Below are 22,680 nucleotides of genomic sequence, written 5' to 3' on the forward strand. Positions count from 1 at the left end.
AGCCCGTCAGTGCCCCGCGGTGGGCGCCGGCACGCCCGTCCCCGCGGGGCTGTCGGCGCGGCCGGGACGCCGGGCAGGGCTGGCGGGGAGCTCCGACGGGCGCGGGGCACGGAGGGGAAGCGCTGCCCGAGGGCGCCGGGCGGAGCGGGCGCTGCCGACACCGCGGCTCGGCTGCCCGGGGCGGCCGCGGGGGTCGCGGAACTGCTGAAGAGCCGCACCTACCCACGGGCGGCTCTTTGTGCGACAGATAAAAGACGTAAATAAACATATAAATAAATAAATAAATAAATAAATAATGTTCCTGACCTCAGAATTGTTACCCCAATGAAGTCAAGACAGTTTCAGCCCTTAAACGTGAATTACACGTCAGGAAAGCCTGTTGTTTACCCAGTCTGACACTTAATTTCCCTTTTTCCCCCCTTCTCCCTCTTCGTAAGCCAGCGAGCAAGCCAAACATATGGACTCCTATTGTTGAGACGTATGGTTGCGTTCGGTTGCATTTCACTAGGTCCTTGAGTGGAATTAAGACTACTCCCCTCCTTTCCTCCCCTGCAATGCAGACATGACCTAAAGATGAACTGAGTTTGCCTAGTGGCAATGTTCACTTCAGTTGAAATGAATGCTGTCAGTGCTTTCATAAATGTTAATTGATATTTGTTTTATCCAAAGAAGTGCCTCAAACCAGATAAAATTGTGTGTATTTGTTCTACAGATCTGGGGTTTGGTGACATAGAGTAGTGCCATAAGTCTTGGTGGCTCATGTTTTCCTGCACTTAGACTTGTTTCTCCCTCTTTCTATCATGAAGATTGCCATTAAGGGTATTGAAAGAGAGCTTATCTGCCCAGCCTGCAAGGAATTGTTTACCCATCCACTGATCCTTCCCTGCCAGCACAACATCTGTCACAAATGTGTGAAAGAAATACTTTTTGCATTTGAAGACTCCTTTGCTGATGGAGGCTCTGAATCCTCTAATCAGAGTAGCCCTCGAATTAGAATCGCTGCTTCTAGCGTGGACAGAATTGACAGGATTAATAGAGCAGGTATGTAAATTATGAAATTGTGCATGTTTTCCTGATTTTATTATTAGACTGGCATGAGTGGAATGGTGTCTGCATTGGTAAGTGTCTTCCTGGTACTCCTGATGCAGTTATAGAGATAACTTGGGGATAGTGCTACTCTTGTTAATTTTGTGTCCAGAACAATGGGAATATTTTTAAGGACAATGCACTCTGTTCGATCTTTAATAGATTTGTCTTTGTGGCATTCTGTAAGTCTTTATAACCATTGTGTTGTTTATTTCTGCATTTCAGTTACATGGACATGTAGTAGCATCATGTTCAGTAGCATGGAGATGTAGATTTTGATGATTTCATTGCCTGCCATGGTTTGCTCTGGTTTCAATGAGCCCCAATGCAGTACTTCTGACTTCCTTCTGAGCCTGTGTAGACTTTGCAAGCTAGTTTTGTCCTGCCCACTTCATTATGCATACAGTAAATAATTTTCCATTGGTTATGATTATTGCACGGTTGCAGATTTGAAGGGCAGATGACTGGAAGCAGACAGCCCTAACAGCCTCCTTCTTGCTTGAAGATTTAAGGAGTGCTTAGCTTTAGGACTACTCATGCTCTTTGTGGTATCCTGCTAGAAACATTCTTGCAGTCTTTGTAATCCGTGGATGAGTTGGTCTGCTCTCCTACAGATGCATTGAAAGTGCTTTGTGCATGCTTTACTTCTTGAAAGATATCTAATCTTGGCATTCAGGCTTTTTTCTGACATAATTATCCACTTTAAAACCACACTTCTCTGTGCTCAGGAAGAGTTACCAACAAGAGAAACTCCAAAGCTTTATCTTTAAAAGGCTAATGCTGGTTCATAGCTTCTTAATGATTAGAATGATATTAAAGAGGATCAGCTTTGGCGAGTGGGGTGGATTCTACTAAATTGGTATGAAGTTGTGGTTGGCTCTGAAGATTTCTGAGCATTGTCCCTAGAAAACACCTGGTTGGGAGGCAAGGAAGGAAGTTTGGTTGAGGTGTCCTGGGATTTTACACCTAGGCTGGAGACAGCTCATGGGTTATCTTATATTTCACGTTACTAAAGTTCATCCTTCCCAGTTTTCGCAGATCAAATGTGCAATTTCACCAGCTTCTTTTAAACAGCTATTTAGTTCTGCTTAGTACTGAATTGTTAATACCGGTACTCTTTCAAATAAATTTGTTAAGCAAAAAGCCACCTGGTACTTCTCCTGCCACCACCACCCTGTCCTGAGATACATGTACACAGGTTGTTGCAGGAGTTGTAAATCTTTAAATCCGCTGTGGTCTGCCACAGTCTCAGCAAACTGATGGGAATATATCTCCTGATCTGACCTGCTAACAGGGAGGTGATGGCTTTCCTGAAGACCTGTTTGATGAGTAGCAAGAGAGGGTTGAGATTTAGAAATAATGAGCTTGCCCCCTCTTACCTCAAAGAGCTTTGGGCAGATGCACATCACAGGAAAATTATAATCTCAGACAGTTCAAATTTACAGAATAAAAAGCATATGGAAATTGAAGCATTAAAGAATAGATGTTTAAATTCAGATTATACTGTTTTTGCTTCTAATGTTATAGGCATTATAGCTCCATTGCTATATCAAGTGTGAGATTTGCTGTCAGTCCAGTTTGGTACCAGCAATGTTCGCCAGCTTGCAATTTACATTTGCATAGTTGTTCCCTTGCATCTGAAGAACTCATACTGTGCATTGCCTTGCTAAATTGGCTTTGTGATCTGTAGGGGAATTTGCAAGAAAACAGCTCCATAAGAGAGATAATGCAAGGAAAACATTCAAAGTGGGGTCTCACATGCATAACAAAAATCCACTAGAACTTGTGGGAGGCTTGTGCAGGGCATGTCAGTGTCAAGACCTTAGTGCCACATTTCAAAATGCATATGACACCTTATTCCCACTATGGGGTTTCTTTTTTCCCCCCACTTAAAGAATCCCTGATGTCTCTGTAAGGAATAGAATCTATTTAAAATGGGTTGGCATTTAAATTCTTGGTATGCCAGAAGGACTGTAGAAGGACTGTAGAAGGTCTGTGTTTGGTCATGCTCTGTATTTGTTGTGCACACACAGCTTGCATTTACAAGTACAATTTATCTTAATGTAAAAGCGACAGAACTCATTGAAATGGAGTGCTGCTTAAAAACCAGTGTATGTGCTGGTTAAAAATACTCTCCTGTTTGTATTATATTTAAAATAATTTTTAATTAGCAAAGCCTTGCTGTATATAACATGAAAATGAAGGCTATTTCTTATTGCTGTTCAGTTATCTCTAATGTTACTGTAATTACAGTGTGGGTGCAATTAAAGCGTGTAATGTGGTTATGTTGACACTCGTGTGAAAGTTTGAAATATCTTTCCCTATGCCCCCCCCGCCAATGCCTTATTTCTCCCTTTTCCTGTTCTGCTTAAATCTTACTGTTGTTTGCTATGCTAGGAAATTAAACATTCTTGCCTTTCAACCCTGCAGGAGTTAAGCAGCCACAGGAGAGAAAAGAGTTGGTGCTTTTCATTTGAACCATTGTAAACCAATGGTATATCTATTTTTTGATGTCTAAACAGCTCTCTGTTCATTGTTCGCAGCCTCACAGAGGAGGTCTTTTGGGTGCAGAGGTAGAAATGCTTCACTTCTTGTGTTGGCTAGAGATAGTCTAGCATTTAGATCTCGAGTTAAATATTGTCAATTAGCATATAGCTTTTTGTCAGTGGTCAAGTCCACAAAAATTCTTTTGCAGTGACTAAAGGTACAGCAAAGAAGTTCTATAAGGACAGCTTTTCATTCTGTGCAAGAATGATTTAAAGGTCAACTGGACTGGAATTCAGTTAAGGATTGGATTATATTTTTTTCCTTGTTTGTATATGACTGAGTATACATTGGTGGGTACAAAAATGCACACAGAACCCTAGCAATCACCACACCGCCTCCTCCACCCCCTGCTTTTTAATTTTCAGGAGTTTACATGCTCAAGTTTCAATGAAACTGTCTTACTGGTAATGAAGTTTGATTATTGGATTGATCTTCCTTACGTTTACAGGTGGTGTTTGGCCATCACTGCTAAATGGAATGTAATATTCATTCATTATTTTATTTAAAACTGCTTAATTTGATGAAGAACAGATTGAATTTTACACCATGTTGAAATGAGTAGGTAGTTATGAATCTCACAGTTTATCACAGCACATAAATGTGTGAGGAAAATGAAACATTTCACACTTAGACTTGTAGTATTTGGTGTGTCTAATGATACAACCTGATTGAAGGATTGTCAGTCTTTTAATTATATCTTGTTTCCAAAATTGAGCTTTGTCTGAGCAGCTCAACCACTGTGTGGACTTTTTTAATACTGATTACATTTTAAAAATGTAATTGTTGGCCAAAAATGGGAGAAAAAGTCCCCGAATTCTTTGTTGCCACAGTATTGGCAGACACATGAGTAATCATGGAATATGGTGTCCTTCAAGACGGATGTGAAGTGAGCTAAACACAAATCTGAATTTCACACTCAGTGGAGGACAAAGCAGCTGATGGGAAGAGGAAGTTTCAATTGCCTCAGTTGAAGGCTGAAAGTGTCATTAAACTGAGATACTGTACAGTGCCATCAGACCTCTTGGAAGGCTGTCCATGTCTGCTCTTTTTGCAGAAAGCTCTTTTGATTTGTGAAAGACTAAAGTATCTGAAAGTAACATTTTAGCTCTGCTGGCTTCTCTTAGGAGGCCTCTCCCCTTTCCCCTTGCCCCCTCTCTTTCTCTCCCGCTTCCGTCTTTACCCCTTCCCCTTGCTATACCCATCCCCTTTTTTCCCTTCCATTTTTCCTTCCCCCTGAAAGCCCATCCAAAAACATTAAATGAGTTATGGATAGCATATATATTTGTATTTTAAAAAAGATAATCCAGTTGCAAGAGAATCCAGTTGCAAGAGAATCCAGTTGACTTTTAAATCTTTTTTTATTAGACTTTCACACATTAAGTGTCCATGTCTTCCACAACCATAGAATTCTGGTAATACTTTTTACTTGAAAAACACAACTTTAAGATGTCTTATCCCTTTGCAAACCATTCACTGCAGCTTGGACTTTTGAACATTTTAAGTGTTGGTACCTCTCCTTGCGAAGATGATGTTTAAAAATTGTCTTTAAAGGACATACTTAAAACTGCTTTTTGACTTGAGTCTTTGCAATCTGTATGGTAATACTTGTGAGTCTGAGTGTATGTTGTGATTTTTTTTTTGTAAACTGATTGAGCAACTTATTGCAAGTGGAGCAATCAGTTTACAAATCACAGTGGAAAATTTCGTGTGGTGATTTCTAATATTTCACAAAATACATATTTGCTTGTTGTAAACTGAATTGGCAAGTCTAAAAGAGAGTGTGGGTAGGAGCTAACTTTCTCTGAGCTGCACATCTAAATATGTCTACAAAATCCAAGGGTTTTTTTTCTCTTTTTTTTTGTGTGCTTTTTTTTTGTTTGGATTTTTTAAAATATAACCAGAATTTAGTTTCAGCAAGTTGGACACCATACAGATAGGAAAGATAGTGTCCACAGTAATTCACTACTTCTTAAAATATGAGTATAGAAATCCTTTAAGCAGAAAGCAAACTAGAGTGTTAGTATTTTAACACTCAGTAGGCAAAAAGAGGATGTATCTCCTTATTTTTTATTATTGAAGTGGCAGGACACGCCAAGCAGCTTAGCAAATAAATTTCTAGGATTTAAAATGGGAAAAAACCCCCAACCTAGATTCTCAGAGTGCTGTCAATGAAAAGGGATGAGACATCTGAAGGTGTGCAGGACTTCCTTGATACTGGATTGCTTTCCGTAAAGAATGTCACCAGTCTTGGCAGAGCATGGCTCATGATGAGACAGTCTCATTTCAGTCCACCACTGGCAGAATGAAAGGCCTCCATTGGGATGGATAAGAATTTCAGATTGTATTTTTAAACTTGACCACTGCACCATGGTTTTTTTCCTTGTTTTCTTGCTTTGTCATTGTTCACTCTCTGCTCTAGCATACTACTTGTAGGCAGTCCTGATATGTGCTGCATTGTATGATTATTTTCGTAGTGTCAGCAAATGTGTGTATTCTAGATCACTTTTTGTAGCTGTTTTCTGCATGGCGCTGCATGTGAAGTCATCTTGTTGTCTAGGACATTGTAGAAGTCTGCATAGAAGATTTCTCTGTGTTCCTGTGTGCAGTGCTAGCTTGGAGCGTACACTGAAAATACAATTTGTGTTTCACTGTTGTTGCTGTGCCTTGCATGCGTGTGTTGCTGTGTATGCCAAGTTATAGGTACTGCAGGGTGTGCAGTAATTAATTCATTTCAAGTAAATATGAAAAAAAGTGAAATCAGGCAACAATCTCTGCTCCTTTAGGTAGAGATTTGCATACCTGTGCCTTGTGTCACCCATCTTCTTCTGTAAATGCAGCCTAGTTGTGCTGCTCGGAACTTACAGAAAAGCATGGGACCAGGCTGGGTGGGAGACTGTCAGTGCATGCACACTTATCCATGCTCTGATTGTGAGTTCTTAGCTGACAGTCATACATAACTACCACAGGTTAAATTTCAAAGATATTTAAAGGAACTGATTCCTCATAGGAGGGTTGGTTTGGTGTTTTATTTGAAGAGACTGGAAAGGGCATGATAGGAATGGAGGTTTTGGATTGTTAGGTGAAGGAGCAGGAGAGCAGTTCAAGGCAAGTCTATTTTGGGTAGCAGTACAGGACACTTCAGAAAGAAATAAAGCATTGGCAATTTTGATGGGAAAATACTGATTAAATACAGAGAAGAACAAATTTCTCTTTCTGAAGAAGAGCCAATTTCAACACTAAGATTTCAGCTTTAAGTCATTTAAAATTTTGTTAGTGTCCTGGTTTCAGCTGGAATAGAGTTAATTGTATACTGGAGTATATATTGAAGGGATAACAAAAATAAAAAAATAGTAATACAGAAGAGAGAGAGGAATAAAATCCAAGAAAAACAAGTGATGCACAATGCAATTGTTCGCCCAGTGCCCACCGTGTCACACCTGACTGCCCCTAGTTTGTGTCACGTCCGTGCCATGTTATTTGGCTGTTTGGATCAGCTGTCCTGGCTGTTCTCCCTTCTGGCTTTACATGCACCTGCTCTCTGGAAAGTCCTGGATTTAGGATGAGCACTACTTAGCAACAGCCAAAACATCAGTGTGTAATTACCTCATACTGAATCCAAACCACAGCGCTAAGAAAATGATCTCTAACCCAGATGAAATCAGGACAGTTATACAAATATGCAGTGCTCTTAAAGAGATCTTAGAGCAGTGCACCAGTACTACAGAATTTGGGGTTTTTGGTTCTTTGTAAGGGGAAACGGAGAGAATACAAGTTAAACCTAAAGACTGGCTTAGCCTGCTTTTGAAATACATAAAGGATTCTTTCTGGTAGTTGCAGCTTGTGGGCTCATGAGTGAGACAGGATGCACTCCTGGTTTGATAACCTCAGGAATATTACCTTGAGAATAACCTCTGAGTCTGTGTGAGCCATCTCCTTACAGACTCAAAAGGCTTCTTAAGTTAGTGGCTTTGCTTAAGCCTGTGATCTTACTGTGGAGAGAGGGAGAAATTTGTGGGTAGCTGTTTGGTAGGAGTGCAGCTTCCCTGCAGCTCCCCCTTTAGAAATTAATAGAGGTAGATGCATGCTGTTTAACATCCCTGTGGAGATCTGTGGTTCCTCAGCTGAGGGTAGAGTAACTTGAAGATATAACTACCTCAGATTCCCCTTTGGTGTGCAGGGCTGATTTGGCAACCCTCCTTTATTAAGGCCTTTCAGGAGGGGCCAAATGAGCCTCAGCATTTTTTGACAAAATTATTTGGCTGAGATGATGTTGCTGTTGAGTAAGAAATGACACAGATTCACCAGAAGGCTGGTTTGCACAGCATAGCAGCTTTACTTCAGATCCTCCTTTTTATACATTGTTCCAATACAGATAGACTTGATTGGTCAATTAATCAATGCATTTCACCTGATTGGCTAATTAAAAAAATGCCTTTCTTATAAACAATCTTTGAGAAAATCAAGAAAACAGAGAGTAGGAAAGCAACTATATTTTTAATTAATAAGCTATTTTTTTATATTAATAAGCTATCACTGTTTCTCTTCAACTCGCTAAAGTCTCACAAGCTGAAAAACTTACCTAGTTTTCTGGCAAAACTTATCTACTTTTCTTGCTCTCTGACCAGACTGTCACATCTACAAGATGTCACACTGTTGCCTCATTTTCCATTTTTTTTTGTGATGCCTCTTGGGATGAGTAAAGTAAGTTTGAACTCAGCCAAAGCAAGTATCAGGGATCTCAAGGTTAGCTATGTGTTTCTTTTGCTCTGGGAGTAAGCATCTTTCACTTCAATATGTTAGGAGGCTGCTGCTCTCTCTATGGGTAACCAGTTAGTCTTAAACCACTTGGCTTCCACAAAGTTTTGTGTTTATTGTTTCAAAAGGTTACAGCTTGAGTGCATCCAAAACTAGATAAAGAAAGTGGAATTGGAAGAGCTAAATTTATCTTAACATAAAATTAAGTTTTCGAGTAGTAGTTTGTAATGTTCTTTGGAGTCAGACATTACACTACCTTGTCAGGGCAATTGTATTCTCGTTGGCTTGGCAGACTGCGTATGAATTGGTGTTGTTTGGATGATGTGCTACAGTCTGGAATTGGTTCATAAATTCCTGTGCTTCTTTTAAAATCTAAACCAGTTTAGTTTACACTCATCCTAAATTGGGTTTTGGTGTCTACATAGGCAGAAAACGCAATTCACTGACTCCTAGATCAACTCTGTTTCCTTGTCCGAGTTGCCAGCGGGATATTGATCTTGGGGAGCGTGGCATCAATGGCTTATTTCGCAACTTCACTTTGGAAACCATTGTGGAAAGATACAGACAGGCAGCCAGGGCAGCCATTGCTATTATGTGTGATTTCTGCAAACCTCCAGCTCAGGAGTCCACGAAGAGTTGCATGGACTGCAGTGCAAGCTATTGCAATCCATGTTTCAAAATACACCATCCTTGGGGAACAGCAAAAGCCCAGCATGAATATGTAGGACCAACCACCAACTTCAGACCCAAGGTAAGTATACTGTACCTTACAGAATTCAGGTTGCAGCATTCTCATGTAGCTGCAGACATATCTGCGCAATGATAGTTGCTTTTTAGGACCATGATTGCTTTATTGACAATTGCTGTTATTTATTGAGTGAACCACAAGCTTTTGCTCCTTGCTGTCATTGAAGGGGACATTGAGAACATACTTGAAGGGTCCTGTAAAAATAAGGGTTTTTACTTTGTGGAATGGATTGTGTTACTTGTGATCTGAGTCTTTCTTTTCTTTTTCTTTTCTTTTTTAAGGCTTATTGATCACAAATAACAGAATATTCTAAGTTGGAAAGGACCCACAAGGATCATCAAGTCCAGCTTTTAAGTGAATGATTCATAGAGGGATTGAATCCATACCCCCCTTGGTGTTACTGGCACCTTGGTCTTGATCATCTAGAATGGACTGCCTAGGGAGGATGCTGTGTGTGGTAAACTTAAAAACCCCCACACACCTGGCCTCTTCCATGTCCCTTTTAGGTACATCCCCTTTGGATGCTTTGTGCTTGAGTTTGATCCATCACCAAGCATCTTCTTTCTCTCCTTCCTTGCATCTAACAAGAACAAAAGATGGAGTTATGTTCTCCATTGTTATTACACCATTTTTTTTAAATCTATAGCAGAAGAGATAAAAAAGCTATGGCAAAAATTCTACTTTATAGCCTGGTGCTGCTGTTACTGCATTCAGGCAAAACAGTGGTAACAAAATGCCACTACCTTTGTGTCTCACACTGAGCGTGGTGCAGTACATGGCAGTGCCCTACTGAATTTGTTAGATCACAGATGTTACATGTCACAGATATATCTTGCTAACCAGGGACCACAATAATGACCTTAATGTCCCAGCACAGGTTGGGGGACATGAAGGGGCATGTGCCTGTGCCTCCTTGCTGGACATCTCACAGGTGCCAGAAATGCTGATGGTAAAGGAGTCCTGATTAATTATTGTTAAATTAAGTAAATCTGACTAATGTGCAATGTGTAAGAAGCTCTTCACTCCTGGTGTACTTTGCTTCTGAGACTGGAAAAATTTGAGCCTCTAAAGTTAGCAGGCTGGGAGATACTGAACGTCCAGAAGTCCACTTGGTGGTATTTTCCTTGAGTCTAAAACACTAATTCCAGTTAAAAGTGAACATGTGCTTCATATGCTTTCAAATGGGCTTGCACATTGTGTGAAATGTCCCTCTATTGGATAAATGAGAAAGGTGAAAGTTTGCATGCTATCTTTCAGCTCTTGCTTTAAAATGCTATACAGCTCCTTAAAAACTTTTCTTCTATGGCATCTAAATCCTCACAGCTGCTGGTCTGCTATGGGAAAATACCAAAGGCATCTTGTGATCCTTGTGCACTCCTAAAAGTGCCCTGTGGTGTTACTACATGCAGACTGAATTCAGGATTAAAAGTCAGTAGGTGAATTCTCTTGAAGCAGAGCAAGATGGGGTGAAGTGGTTTAGATTATTCTGACACTGATGTATTGAGTATGTGTGCACGTGTGGGATTTAGCATTTCTAATTGTATGTGAAGACAGGAAGAGGGGAAAAAAGGAGAAAAGCACAGTGTAGGTAACTTTAGATACATCTACTTGTTTTGAAAAACTTCCCAACTGCAGCAAGCTGATCCTTACTGTGCTCTTACAGAAACTTTTCTGAGGACTGTTTGAGCTTAATATAAAGTAAGAAAAGTGCATTTTTCATTGCACTGCAATTTTAAGACCTGAGCTGAAAGCATGTAGTATTTGTTGATTCCCTAAACAATGTCCTCAGTCACCACTTTAATTTACAACCAGGCTGGAGAGCACTTTGTAGGGTGTGTGGTGGGGATGGGAGAAGCACATACTGGGCTGATTGTTCTTGAGTTTTGAGAGAAGACAAGGCAGTCTGCTGACCTCTGCTGTCTCTTGCTTGCAGGCTGTAGTTCTTGCTTATATGAGGAGATGAATAAAAACAAGGATTTTCTGTGAGGTGTGGAAAATTTCCACACTGCTGTGTGGAAAAATTACTTCCGCAGATTAAGTGAATGACTGTAGCTTTTGGAGATGTTTGCCTGCACAGCTGATTTTCTTGGCATCTTCCTTTTTTCTCTTTCTTATTTCCTTCCAAATCCAGTAGTCAATCCAAATGGGATCACTAATTGCATATTTCGTTGAAGGATAGTCTTAACGTGCTGGTGAGCCTGGTGCCTTTAACCATTCCTTAGGATAACATTTGAGATTTGAAAGCTGGTTTCAGGTTTTAGCTTATTGTGTCCATATTTGTGATGCTCACAATTTTCTATTTTTATGCCCTTTTCTGACCTCTCTTGTGTGGGGGCATATTGAAACTAAAAAGCTTCCTCAAAAGTTCCTCTTTGGTAACTCCTATGTAATAGATGACCCAAATGTTGTCTTTCTCTAGAATGAGGCAAAGCAAGCATTGTTTCTTTTTTTAAATGAACACACACACACACACACTTTATATGTTTAATCTGTTGCCGGAACTTGGACTTGAGCAGCACTTTTTTAACTCTTTGAGCATTCATTTCAAAAAGTTCTGGTTTTGAAAGGTGATTTTTTTAGCAAACTCCAGCTTTCTTGCAATGCTGTTTGAGCTAATCCTGGAAGTAGCAGCCAGTGTGAACAGCTTCCAACCGGAGTCAGACAGAAAAATTGAAACACAAATTTGAAATTTTGTCTTTAAAATGACTGTAGCTGTAGGTGGTGGCTGCACTTCGTGGCTCCAAAAGCAATGGCTATGTGGTTTATTAAAATGTAGCTTGGACTTAAATTGCTGCAATGTTATGTCAGCTCTTGCTTTACGAATCAGTTCATAGCTCTTGCAAGAGATGCTGGCATGAGCATGGTTAAGTTTGACAGGCTGAGTGTGTTATATGTTGCATTTACAGCTCTGAGGTGGAGTGTAGTGTGCTGGAGGGATTGCAAACAACATGGGCAGGGTTAGGAAAAGATTGATTGCTATATGGAGGCCACACAGACACTGCTAGAGGCTTACTTACTGTAAACCTTGTGAAACTGTATGTGTTCATCTGCTGGCTTTCAATGGCCTTGACAAATATAAAAGGTTGAGATAAACTGACTATAAAAAATTCACTGATGAAGTCACACGCTGCTTTGGGTTCATTGGATGTTTTCATTTTTTGTTGAGAACCTCCATTTTGGAAGTACACCTGTACTGTCTCTGCTCTTTTTTTTTTTTTTTTCCCCACAGATTTTGATGTGTCCAGAACATGAAATGGAGAGAGTAAATATGTACTGTGAAATCTGCAGAAGGCCTGTTTGTCATCTTTGCAAACTGGGTGGAGGTCATGCAAACCATAGGGTAACAACCATGAGCACTGCCTACAAAACCCTTAAGGTACAAGAAAATATCATTGGACCTGGCCTTAAGAAGGGAAAGAATACTTCTGATGTGAGGGCAAATTCCCCTGGATAGAAGCCAGGATGTGTGTTTAGGAGACTCTGGACTAGTTTTGAGCCCTGTCATTGTGCAAGATTTGTTAATATATATATTAATGTGATATAGGGCATATTTTAGAAACCAAACTGTTTGCTATGATGCTTGAAATATAACTCCAGAAAAGTGCTGGCATCTTATTTCAGCTAATTGTACAGCAGTACAGACAACGCGGAAGGTTTAAGTAATTAATCAACTTTACAATCAATTTTTTTAAATATAAGTGTTCAGGTAGCTTGTGGTAGAGGATACTTGAGAAGCCGGTCTGAGAAATGTGCATCTGAAGTATCTGTTGATATCTTTGTATGTTTCTGAAGCTGCATAGCTTCAGAATGTTAATTTCCTAAGCAAAGCACAACAGTAAAGACTTGCAAACATCAGATAGCTATTGAAGGCAGCACCTACTTCCTCTTCTTTCTTTTCTTCCTCTCTTGCTCTCAGGAGAAAAAAAAAAGGAAAAAAAAAGATCAGATTAGCCTGCCTTGTGCTATATGGCCTCCTCACCAGTTTGTAAGGCTTTTCCTGTAACTCTTGCAGCTAAGGAAGCACTGGGACAAATCTGTGATTTGAACTACTCATTTTTCTAGCAACTCTTACTACAAATGAGTTAATAACTATCCTTTCTGTAAGTTTAATATCCTGAAGCCTCTTTTTCCCTATCCAAGAGAGGGTGATTCCTGGGTGATTGGGAGCCAGCTGACACTGTTACCTCTGATCCTTCAGCCTGTGCCAGCAGCCGCTTCTCAGAGTTGCTTTGCAGGTCACCAAACAATTCTCCGCAGGACTGCTGCTCATAACTGGTGTCATGCTTTTGTCCTTGTGGCTAGATAAACTGAGGATAAAACAGGATGACCTGCTAGTGCTGGTTGTCAATTTGTGTGAGATGTCCTGTTCTTGCTGGTTTACTTCAACAGGAGAAACTTTCAAAAGATATCGAGTACCTCATCAGTAAGGAGAGCCAGGTGAAGGCTCACATCACACAGCTGGATCTGCTGATGAAAGAAACTGAGGTAAGAGTGGCTTCAAGGTTGTCTGGGGTTGGCCTTTGTACAGTCACAGGAAGGATTCAAAACTGTTTTCAGTGAAATGTTTCAAACTTCGAGTTTTTCAGTTAAGTAGTAAAACAATTTTTGAACAGTTTGTGGTAGACTGAGTCACACATGGTAAGACCTAGTCCTGCCAGTATGGGAAGCAGACAAAAGGAAGTTTATGTTTGTGTAAATTTAAATAAAATAAAGCTTATTTGGTACCTTAATCAAAGTGGGTTACACGTAGGGTATTTATGATGGTGCACTATTTACACTGCCTGTTTACCTTGAGAAAGGCAGAATTAAGGGCAAAATCTCCCTGCAAAAGAGTCACATACAAGCTGAAAAGCACAAAGGCAGAAATGAAAGAAGCTCCTAGTACTGGTGTGTCTTGATTGCAGACTGCCTCTGAGTTTTGCAGTTCCTTTTATCCAGGGCAGTATTCAGAGGTTCAGAGGGTGTACACGAGAAGCTGGGCTGGACCCTCATGTCAGGGTGATTGGGGAAGGTGGAAGAGCGTCTAGCACTTGGGCATGAAGACTTCTGAGACTGTTTTTACAGTGCTTTTTCATGAGCTCTCTAGACAAATGTAATGCATAACTCAGGGTGTAATCAGAGGAATACTTTCCTGCTCTTCATTCTCTGTTAAAGACAGCAAATGCTGACTAGCTTGGGTGGTGTGCTGATCTCATTTTCAGTGCTGAATAGCATAACAAAGCTCATTAGTCTTACCTGTCAAATGGATGACTAGATTACTGTGATATCTTGAACAACCTTAAGCATGTTTCTGTACAGAGTCACAGTGACGTAGAATCTGTCTGAAATGTCTTTTGTTTGCTCCTAGTGCAACAGTGAAAGAGCTAAACAAGAAGCATCTCATAGTTTTGAGAAATTATATTGTGTCCTGGAAGAGAAGAAATCTGCAGCTCTTAGGGCAATTGAAACTTCTAAGAATATAAGGTTGGAAAAATTGCAAACACAAGTGGAAGAATACCAAGGGCTCCTGGAAAATAATGGCCTTGTAGGATATGCTCAAGAAGTGCTTAAAGAAACAGATCCCTCTTGTTTTGTTCAAACAGCAAAACAACTTCATGTCAGGTATCTTAAATATCTTCTGTTTGAGACACAAGTACTGTTCCAGGATGTCTGTGCAGTTGTATTCTTGGGAGATGATCCTGGTTTAGCTGGAATTCCTGCATGAGAGTGTGCCTTAGGAAACAACACTCAGGAGAGGAGTGCTCTTGTCCTGCCACAATGCCTAGCCTTGCTCAGTGGGACTGAAGTGGGAGGGCAGTCTGTTTAGCTCCCTGACAAATTCCTTGTCTCAGAGATTTTATCAGGTATTTGCAAGTTAATTTACCAGGACTCTTCTGGCTTTAGGCTCTTTGATCTTTGTGTTCTCTACTGGCATCCTACATCAGTTTTGTTCTTTGAATGTAATGCTCCAGATTATTTAAATGCTTTGCCAACTGAATGACTACCTGTTCATTATCTTTACGCTCATGTACAAACAGCCTTTAAATTTGGCATTTGAGAATCTTTCTAGAGATTCTAGAGAAAACTTCTGGGAGACATCAGTAAGTACATGAAAGCAAACTTTTTAAAAGCAAAACCTGGCATTTTTACTTTAAGGAATGTCCAACTTGAATTGCCTTTTTTTTTTTTTTTGTGCTATCCCACTTTTGTGTTTTCAGAATCCAAAAAGCTACCGAGTCTCTGAGCAGCTTTACACCAGCAGCTGCAACTACTTTTGAAGGCTTTGTGGTGGACACTGCCAAGCAAGAAGACATCCTTGGTGACTTGTCCTTCTATTCCAATGGTAAATTCTGAGAGCATTAGGTCTTTCTCAAGTTTTAGCTTTAAAGGCTTATCTGGAGAAAGGCAGAACTTGCATAGGGCAGCAGTTGCAGAGCTCAGTGTTGTGGCTTGCATTGTTCCTTCTGTCTCCATGATTCAGAAGGCATTACCTGGCAGCAGTGTTAGTTTCAGCTTTCATAAAGAAACTAAAATTACATTTCCTTTCCTACAGTACCAGTTTGCACTGGCTTCCAAAATATTGTATTTACATCACACTCAGTCTTTCTAAAAGCTTTTTGTTGCGTGACAGAAAGAAATAGTTTTTAAAGCTGCCAGAAAAAAAAAGGCTCAAGCCTTTCAAAGTAAAAACAGAAAATAGGGGATTTATTTAAGTGTATGAACAGAGAACCATCCTCATCTACTCCTTTTAATTGAGAGAGTCAGATTCCCCCTTTAACAGTGCTATAGCTCAACAAAGGGGTTATCTCTTGGTTTAAGACAGTTTTAAGAGGTGCATGCTTTAAAATGAGTTTCCTTCCAATATTGTTTTAACCAATCCCTTTCCACCAATAAGGAAAAAAAAATATGAGTAGATAGAAGTGAAGAAAATAACAGTTTACTAAAAAAACAAAATAGCAATGGGCCAAAAATAACTGTAATACTCCCTAGTTACAAAGTGGCTGAAATCTCACTGGGCACAGCTAGATTTGGAATACAATAACAGTTTGGGTTACCCAGGACTGGTTGTATGATTAACTCCAAAATAACATGTATCTAAATTTCAGAGCCTTTTTTCTCATGTGTTTCAGGTCTAGAAATACCAGAAATCAACGAAGAGCAGAGCAGAATGTACAACAAAGCTCTGATCAGCTGGGAATGCTCTGGGAAGACAGATTCAGCTGATATCTATGTCCTTGAGTATCATAAACTTAATAAAGAAGAGGAGAGTGTGATATGGCAGAAGACTGAAGTGTGTGGCAAGAGCAAAGTATTATCTGATCTCGATGATGACAGCAGCTACGCCTTTAGAGTTCAAGGTTACAAAGGGTCCATCGGCAGCCCTTGGAGCCGAGAAGTTACCATGCGTACTCCTCCGGCTCCGGGTAGGGGGTTTTCTTATATCCGTCAGTGTTAAGAGCTGAAAGCAGTTTCCAGTAGCTCCCAGATGTCTCCTACACTGTTACCAGTTTCATAAATGTTTAGAAGCACTGTTACAGATTAAGTCAGTAACATACAGAGACTGTTAGCTTGCATGACAGTCCTGGTAGCCTTTAAGAGTGGCAAATTCTAATGCCTGTATGACTTAAAATGTAGTTTATAAGCACAGAAGGCCAAATACATAACTAAGCAGAATTTTTCTCTGGCATACTATTTTTCAGTTTTCAGTTTTCTTTTTGATGACAAATGTGGGTACAACAGTGAACATCTCGAGCTGAACCCAAGAAGAACATCTGTGGAAAGTAGGGCTGGATTTCCTCTGCTTCTGGGATCTGAGAGCTTGCAGGTTGGATGCTTCACAACCCTGGATTACATCATTGGTGACACTGGGATTGCCAAAGGGAAGCACTTCTGGGCTTTTAATGTTGAAGCCTACTCATACCTGGTGAAAGTGGGAGTTGTTCCTGGCAGCAAGATACAGAAATTGTTCCACAATACCTCTGATGTTATCAGTCAAAGGTAAATTGCATACTCTTGCTTTAATGCATGTTTTACATATGAAGATGGGGTTTTTTTTAAAAGTAAATGAAGAGCAAGTCTGTTTTCAGTTAGTACACAAGGTGAACCTAACCAGTGAAAAGTTTGAAGGATATTGTGTAAGCAGTTTCCCCCGTTATTAGCAGAAAGATGTCCTGATTATCCAGAGTCGTCCTATTTTCTTTCTTTTTGGGAAAGAAGTCAGGTTCCTGTAGATGCCAAGGAATGTCAGTTAAAGCAAGAAGGTTAAAAATAAGTAAGTTTTAAGACTGAAGCAATACTTGATTATCAGTAGTAAGGTTCTGCCTTAATTCCCTTGGCATACAAGGTTTGGCAGCCTTTCAGAGGAACAGTATTCACTGTGCATATTTGTATGTTTTTGCACTAGCTGTGTCACAGTGGATTCCAAGTCACTGGCTTACCCCAGGCTACATGCTTGCATGCTGCATTGGAGTGCTACTGAGCACAAGCCAAAGTACAGTGGACAAACCAATAAAAAGATTTCCATCTCACAATTAGAGCTATAGCAAGCCTGCACATATGTGGGAACTGCAGGCAGGAAGGCTATCTCCTGGGGACTCTTATTTAGAAATTTAGAAATGTTTGACTTCTTCCTGTATAACACATGGAAAATGTGTCAGCACAATCTTGAGCTGCTTGAAGCCAGATGGAGCCATTTGCAAAGTGAGAAATTAGATCTAAATTTCCTGATTTCTTTTTCTTTCTCTGCATAGAGAGCTGTAAAATTTTAGCTGACACAGAAAGAACTGCCCCCACAAGCACCCCAAAACTGAAATCCTAAGTAGGGAATGTCTCTACTGAAGAATGCGTGCTTCTCCATGCGTCTTTATCTGAGGACAGAGGTGGAGAGCAAAGCATGTAGACTGACCAAGTATGTCTGCAGACTCTCCAGTAACCATCTGAGAAACTTTCAGGGAAGTCTTCAGACAGAGCACTTTAAAAAAAGTCACCAAACTTAAACCACTAAAACACTACCTTTTTTTTTTGTGAATTTTACAGATACTGTAACATAGCAGCATCATGGAAAACTCACAGGACATGTTCTTGTCTGTAATGATTGGTCATATTTGCTAAGTTACTTCTCAAGTTAACTGATTTACTGTACCTGTAGATTCATTAATGATTGCCTAGCCTAAGTATATTTAGATACACCCACTTCTTAGTAAAGCCTTCTGTGGTTTTGTCCTTATTGGAGTTCAGGTGTTATTACTTGTTTGAAGTAACCGAAGTGAAATCCCACCTACTAAATGCCTCTTCCTTCCTGGCTAAGCTAGGTGTCACTGGTGGGATGAGTGCTGTGACTGGAGTGCCCTGTTGGTTACAGGCTCTTCAGAGGGACTGGGGGCAGATGAAGTGGGGGTGCCACTGTCTGTAACATGGTGCCTGGAATGTATGGAGCCTGCAGCTGGCAGTGCTGCAGTTGAGAACCTCTGGGTAAGGATTATGGCACAAACAAAGTTGATGTCCTTGTGAGAATCTACTACAGGCTACGCAGCCAAGATGTTGACACTGATTAATTATTCCTTAAGGAACTAAGGAATATCTCTACATCAACCACCCTTGTCTTTTAGGGCACTTCAGCTTGGCAGATGTTAACTGAAAGCACCACATAGATGATACAAACAGGTCCAGAGGAGTCATAAAACACCTGGATGATAACTTCTTGGTATGGGTTCTAAGGGAGCCAGCTGAGAAAGGTGCTCTCCCTGATTTTTTCTGAGTCAACAGAGAGGATCTCGTGAGCAAAGTGGAGATGAGCAGCCGTCTTGGCCACAGAAACCATGAAGCAATTTAAAATCTCTGTTGTCAGGAGGAGAAGTGCCAGCAAAACTTCAACTCTAGACGTGAGGAGAACAAACTTCAGGCTGCTGAGGGTACTAGTCAGGAAAGACTGGGAGGCCACTATTGAAGGTGCTAAAGTCCATCAGTGCTGGTCACTTTTTAAGCACCACCTCCTAAGGGCACAAGAGCAGGCAATTCCAAAATATCATAAGTCAAGCAGGTGGGATAGAAGGCTGCCTTGGGTGAGCAGAGAACTTCTAGAGCTGAGGCAAAAAAAAAAAAAAAAGGTATGGCAAATAGCAGCAAGATTGGGCAATGTGGGAGAAATAAAGAGATGCTGCTTGACATCTGAGGGAAAAAGTTCATGTAGTCAAATCCCAACTGGAATTGAAGCTGGCCAGAACGCGGGGAACAATAAAAAGAGTTTTTTAAAAACACGATAATAGCAAAAGGGAGTCAGAAATACCATTGGCCTAATACAGGAGGAGGATGGTCACCTCACTAAAAGAGACAGAGACAAGACAGGAATGTTTAATGCTTTATTGACAGTTTCAACACCAGTAGAGGTCTTTGGGGGTCCCAGAACTCAAAGACCATAGCTGTGAGAATGATAAACTCCCAGCCAATCCCAAATTTGTGCAGGATTTGCTGTTCCACCCAAATCCCCATAAGTCTGTGGAGCTTGATGGGATTCTTCCTAGGGTACTGAGCTGACTGATGTAATTGTGAGACCTCTCTGATGTTTCAATGGTCTTTGGAGGTGCCAGTCAACTGGAAACTGGCAAATGTTGTCCTAGTTTTCAAGACTGGCAGGAAAGATGACCCTGGTAACAACAGGGCTGTGAGTCTCCCTTCAGTGACTGGTAAATTTATGGAGAAGATTATTCTAGGAATTACTGAACAACCCCTGAAGGACAGTGTAGTCATCAGGGGAAAGTCCTGCTTTAAAAACTTACTTTCCTTTCATGACACATGTAACCCACTGAGCTGACCAAGGGAAGTTGATGTAATCTCTTTTGATTTTAGTAAAGCTTTTGATGCTGCGTCTCCCAAGATCCTTCTGGACAAACTGTCCAGCACACAGCTGGATAAAGACATCACGTGATGGATGAGCAACTGGTTCAGGGGCCAGGCAGAAGGGTCACAGTGAATGGGGTGACACCAGACTGGTGACCTGTCACTGGGGGTTCCACAGGGCTCCATGCTCAGCTCTGTGCTCTTTGTCTTCACAAATGCCTTGGACACAGGACTGGGAGGGTTACTAAGTAAGGCCACAGATGATACAAAACTGGGAGGAGCAGCTGACTCCCTCAAAGGCCGGAAGGCCCTGCAGAGACATCTTGACAATGAGAGGGCTGGGCAGGCACCAACTGCATGAAATTCAGCAAGGGCAAGTGCTGGGTTCTGACCTGGGATGGGGCAACCCTGGATGTACAGACAGACAGACGAATGACAGGCTGGAAAGCAGAAATGAGTGCAGGAAAGGGACCCGGGGATCCTGGTTGAAGTTGAACATGAGCCAGCAGTGCCCTGGCAGCCAGGAGGGCCCCCATGTCCTGGGGGGCATCGGGCACAGCATCACAGCCAGGCAAGGGAGGGGATTGTCCTGCTCTGCTCTGCTCTGGGGCAGCCTCACCTCCAGTGCTGGGAGCAGGTCTGGGTGCCACAACACAAAAAAGACACTGAGCTGTTAGAGAGTGTACAGAGGAGGGCCATGAAGATTTTGAAGGGGCTGGAGTGAAAGCCTTATAAGGATTGACTGAAGTCACTTGGCTTGTGCAGCCTGGGGAAGAGGAGATGGAGGGGAGCAGAGAGGAGACACTGATCTTATCTTTCAGGTGACCATTGCCAGGACCCAAGGGAATGACATAAAACTTTGTCATGAGCTCCTTAAGCTGTATAGTAGAGAAAGGTTTTTGACCCAGAGGGTGGTTGGACTCTAGAGCAGGCTCCCCAGGGAAGTGGTCCCAGCACCAAACATGCCAGAGCTTAAGAGGCATTTGGACAATGCTCTCAGGCACATTGTGTAACACTTGGGGTTGTCCTGTGCTGGGCTAGAACTTGGAATATGATGTTTTTAGTGTTTTCCTTCTAATTCAGGATATTCTATGATTCTGTGATTTTTTTTTAACCAAGATTTTTGGGTGATCATGTGGTGTTGCCGGTCTGACAGAAATGTTCTTCTTCTGTTCACATCACTGATCCCACTTCAGCATTTGTCAAAAGCACGTGGGGTTTTTTTGTGTTCCAGATACGAGCAGGACAGCGGTCATGACAGTGGGAGTGAAGATATCTTCTTCGACTCATCGCAGCCTTGCACACTGGTCACTTTAGGCATGAAGAAGTTCTTTATCCCTGCCACACCTGCTGCTCCCAAGGATCCAGCCAGCAGAATCCTTCCCCTGCCGTCGTGCTTGGGCGTCTGCCTTGACTGTGACAGAGGCAGGGTGGGGTTTTACGATGCAGGCCGCATGAAGTGCCTGTATGAGTGTGAGGTGGATTGCTCCGGCCTGATGTACCCAGCGTTTGCCCTGATGGGCAGTGCGGCAGTGCACCTTGAGGAGGCTGTCACAGCCAAGGACAGGGAGTACCACGACGACATCTAGTGCAGTAAACTCTTCCCATTGCTGTTCTGAGACAGAAAATGTAAGCAGAAGAATTCTACCTTAGCTTTTAGTCCTGATAAATTATATTCCACCTACAAGTTGCTCACAAGCCTCTGGCCTGTGATTTTTTTAAAATAAATGGTCCAGGCACTTCTGCACCAGAGAATTCTCCTGCCTTTTTTGTCATCTGTGCAATGCTGTTCTCCACAGACTTCTTTTCCTGGGGGGAGCAGGGAAGAAGTCTGACTAGCAACCAAAATTTACTTTTCAGGACTAGCAACCAAAACTTACTCTTCGGGGTAGAAATCTGCCTTTTATTTCACTTAAATCCTTACATAGTCAGTTTTGTATTTAATGAAGTCAAAGCTGACGGTGTGTGATTGCCATTCTCCTTTTAAGAAATCTGCCTGAATGCCTCTGCAGGGTTAAATGCTGTCCAGTTAACCCCTGAGCACCAGTTTGGCCTTTCAGCACAGAATAGAATATAAAAAATATAATAGGAAAGAAGAAGAAATTAGAAATGGTGTTGAATATTTAACTTATACTTGGAATGATGAAGGTAAACTTGAATCTCATTGCATGTTGTATACCCTTAATGTGATTGTAAGTTAAAATTCAAGTTCTGACACTCAGTGTCATATAGTTGGTGGCATAATGGTAAGTTTCTTTATTCTTCTAGGCTTTAACTATAAGCTATCTAAAATAAAGTGCAATTTTCCCTTAAATGTCAGAATTTGGAATTAAAAATCAGAAATGTTTGCATGTGTGAGTAATGGTACCTGGTATTTAGGAAAAGGAAGTGAGTTGCTGACATGAGTAATTATATGTGAATTTAAAAAATTAACCTATAAAAGCAAGTATTAAAGAAATATCTGATTTTTTTTTAATCTAGTAGCAGCTTGGATTTTTCTTAGTAAGAATGTTAAAAATGCACTGGTTAAGTTTTGAGACCTAATTTCTGCCTTAAAGGATGTCTCCCTTCAAATTTCACTTCCTCTAATGTTAAAACTGTATCACATTAGCAGAATCATAGAACCATGGGAACAACTTGAGTTCAAAGGGATCTTTAAAGACCATCTAGTTCCAACACCCCTTGCCCCAGGCAGGGACATCTTCCACTAACCAGGTTGCTCAAAGCTG

General features: G+C 41.1%; 1 protein-coding gene across 1 annotated transcript; it reads left to right on the forward strand.

Moving 5' to 3' along the window:
- Positions 1 to 809: 809 nt before the first annotated feature.
- TRIM36 (tripartite motif containing 36) lies at positions 810 to 22,158 on the forward strand. Its single transcript, XM_058823867.1, has 9 exons — positions 810 to 1,041; positions 8,814 to 9,139; positions 12,366 to 12,512; positions 13,526 to 13,621; positions 14,484 to 14,737; positions 15,334 to 15,458; positions 16,246 to 16,539; positions 16,816 to 17,113; positions 21,186 to 22,158. The coding sequence occupies exons 2-9, from the start codon at positions 8,981 to 8,983 to the stop codon at positions 21,538 to 21,540; spliced, it is 1,728 nt and encodes a 575-aa protein (XP_058679850.1). The 5' UTR covers positions 810 to 1,041; positions 8,814 to 8,980; the 3' UTR covers positions 21,541 to 22,158.
- The last annotated feature ends 522 nt before the right edge of the window (positions 22,159 to 22,680 follow it).

The sequence above is a fragment of the Ammospiza caudacuta genome, chromosome Z (assembly GCF_027887145.1).
Source record: "Ammospiza caudacuta isolate bAmmCau1 chromosome Z, bAmmCau1.pri, whole genome shotgun sequence".
Taxonomy (NCBI): domain Eukaryota; kingdom Metazoa; phylum Chordata; class Aves; order Passeriformes; family Passerellidae; genus Ammospiza; species Ammospiza caudacuta.

Excerpts from the sequence above, each read along its gene's own strand:
- TRIM36 (XM_058823867.1), top strand. The coding sequence starts at position 8,981 with ATGTGTGATTTCTGCAAACCTCCAGCTCAGGAGTCCACGAAGAGTTGC. Across the intron at positions 12,513-13,525 it reads CTGCCTACAAAACCCTTAAG|GAGAAACTTTCAAAAGATAT; the intron begins GTACAAGAAAAT and ends TTACTTCAACAG. Across the intron at positions 16,540-16,815 it reads GCGTACTCCTCCGGCTCCGG|TTTTCAGTTTTCTTTTTGAT; the intron begins GTAGGGGGTTTT and ends ACTATTTTTCAG.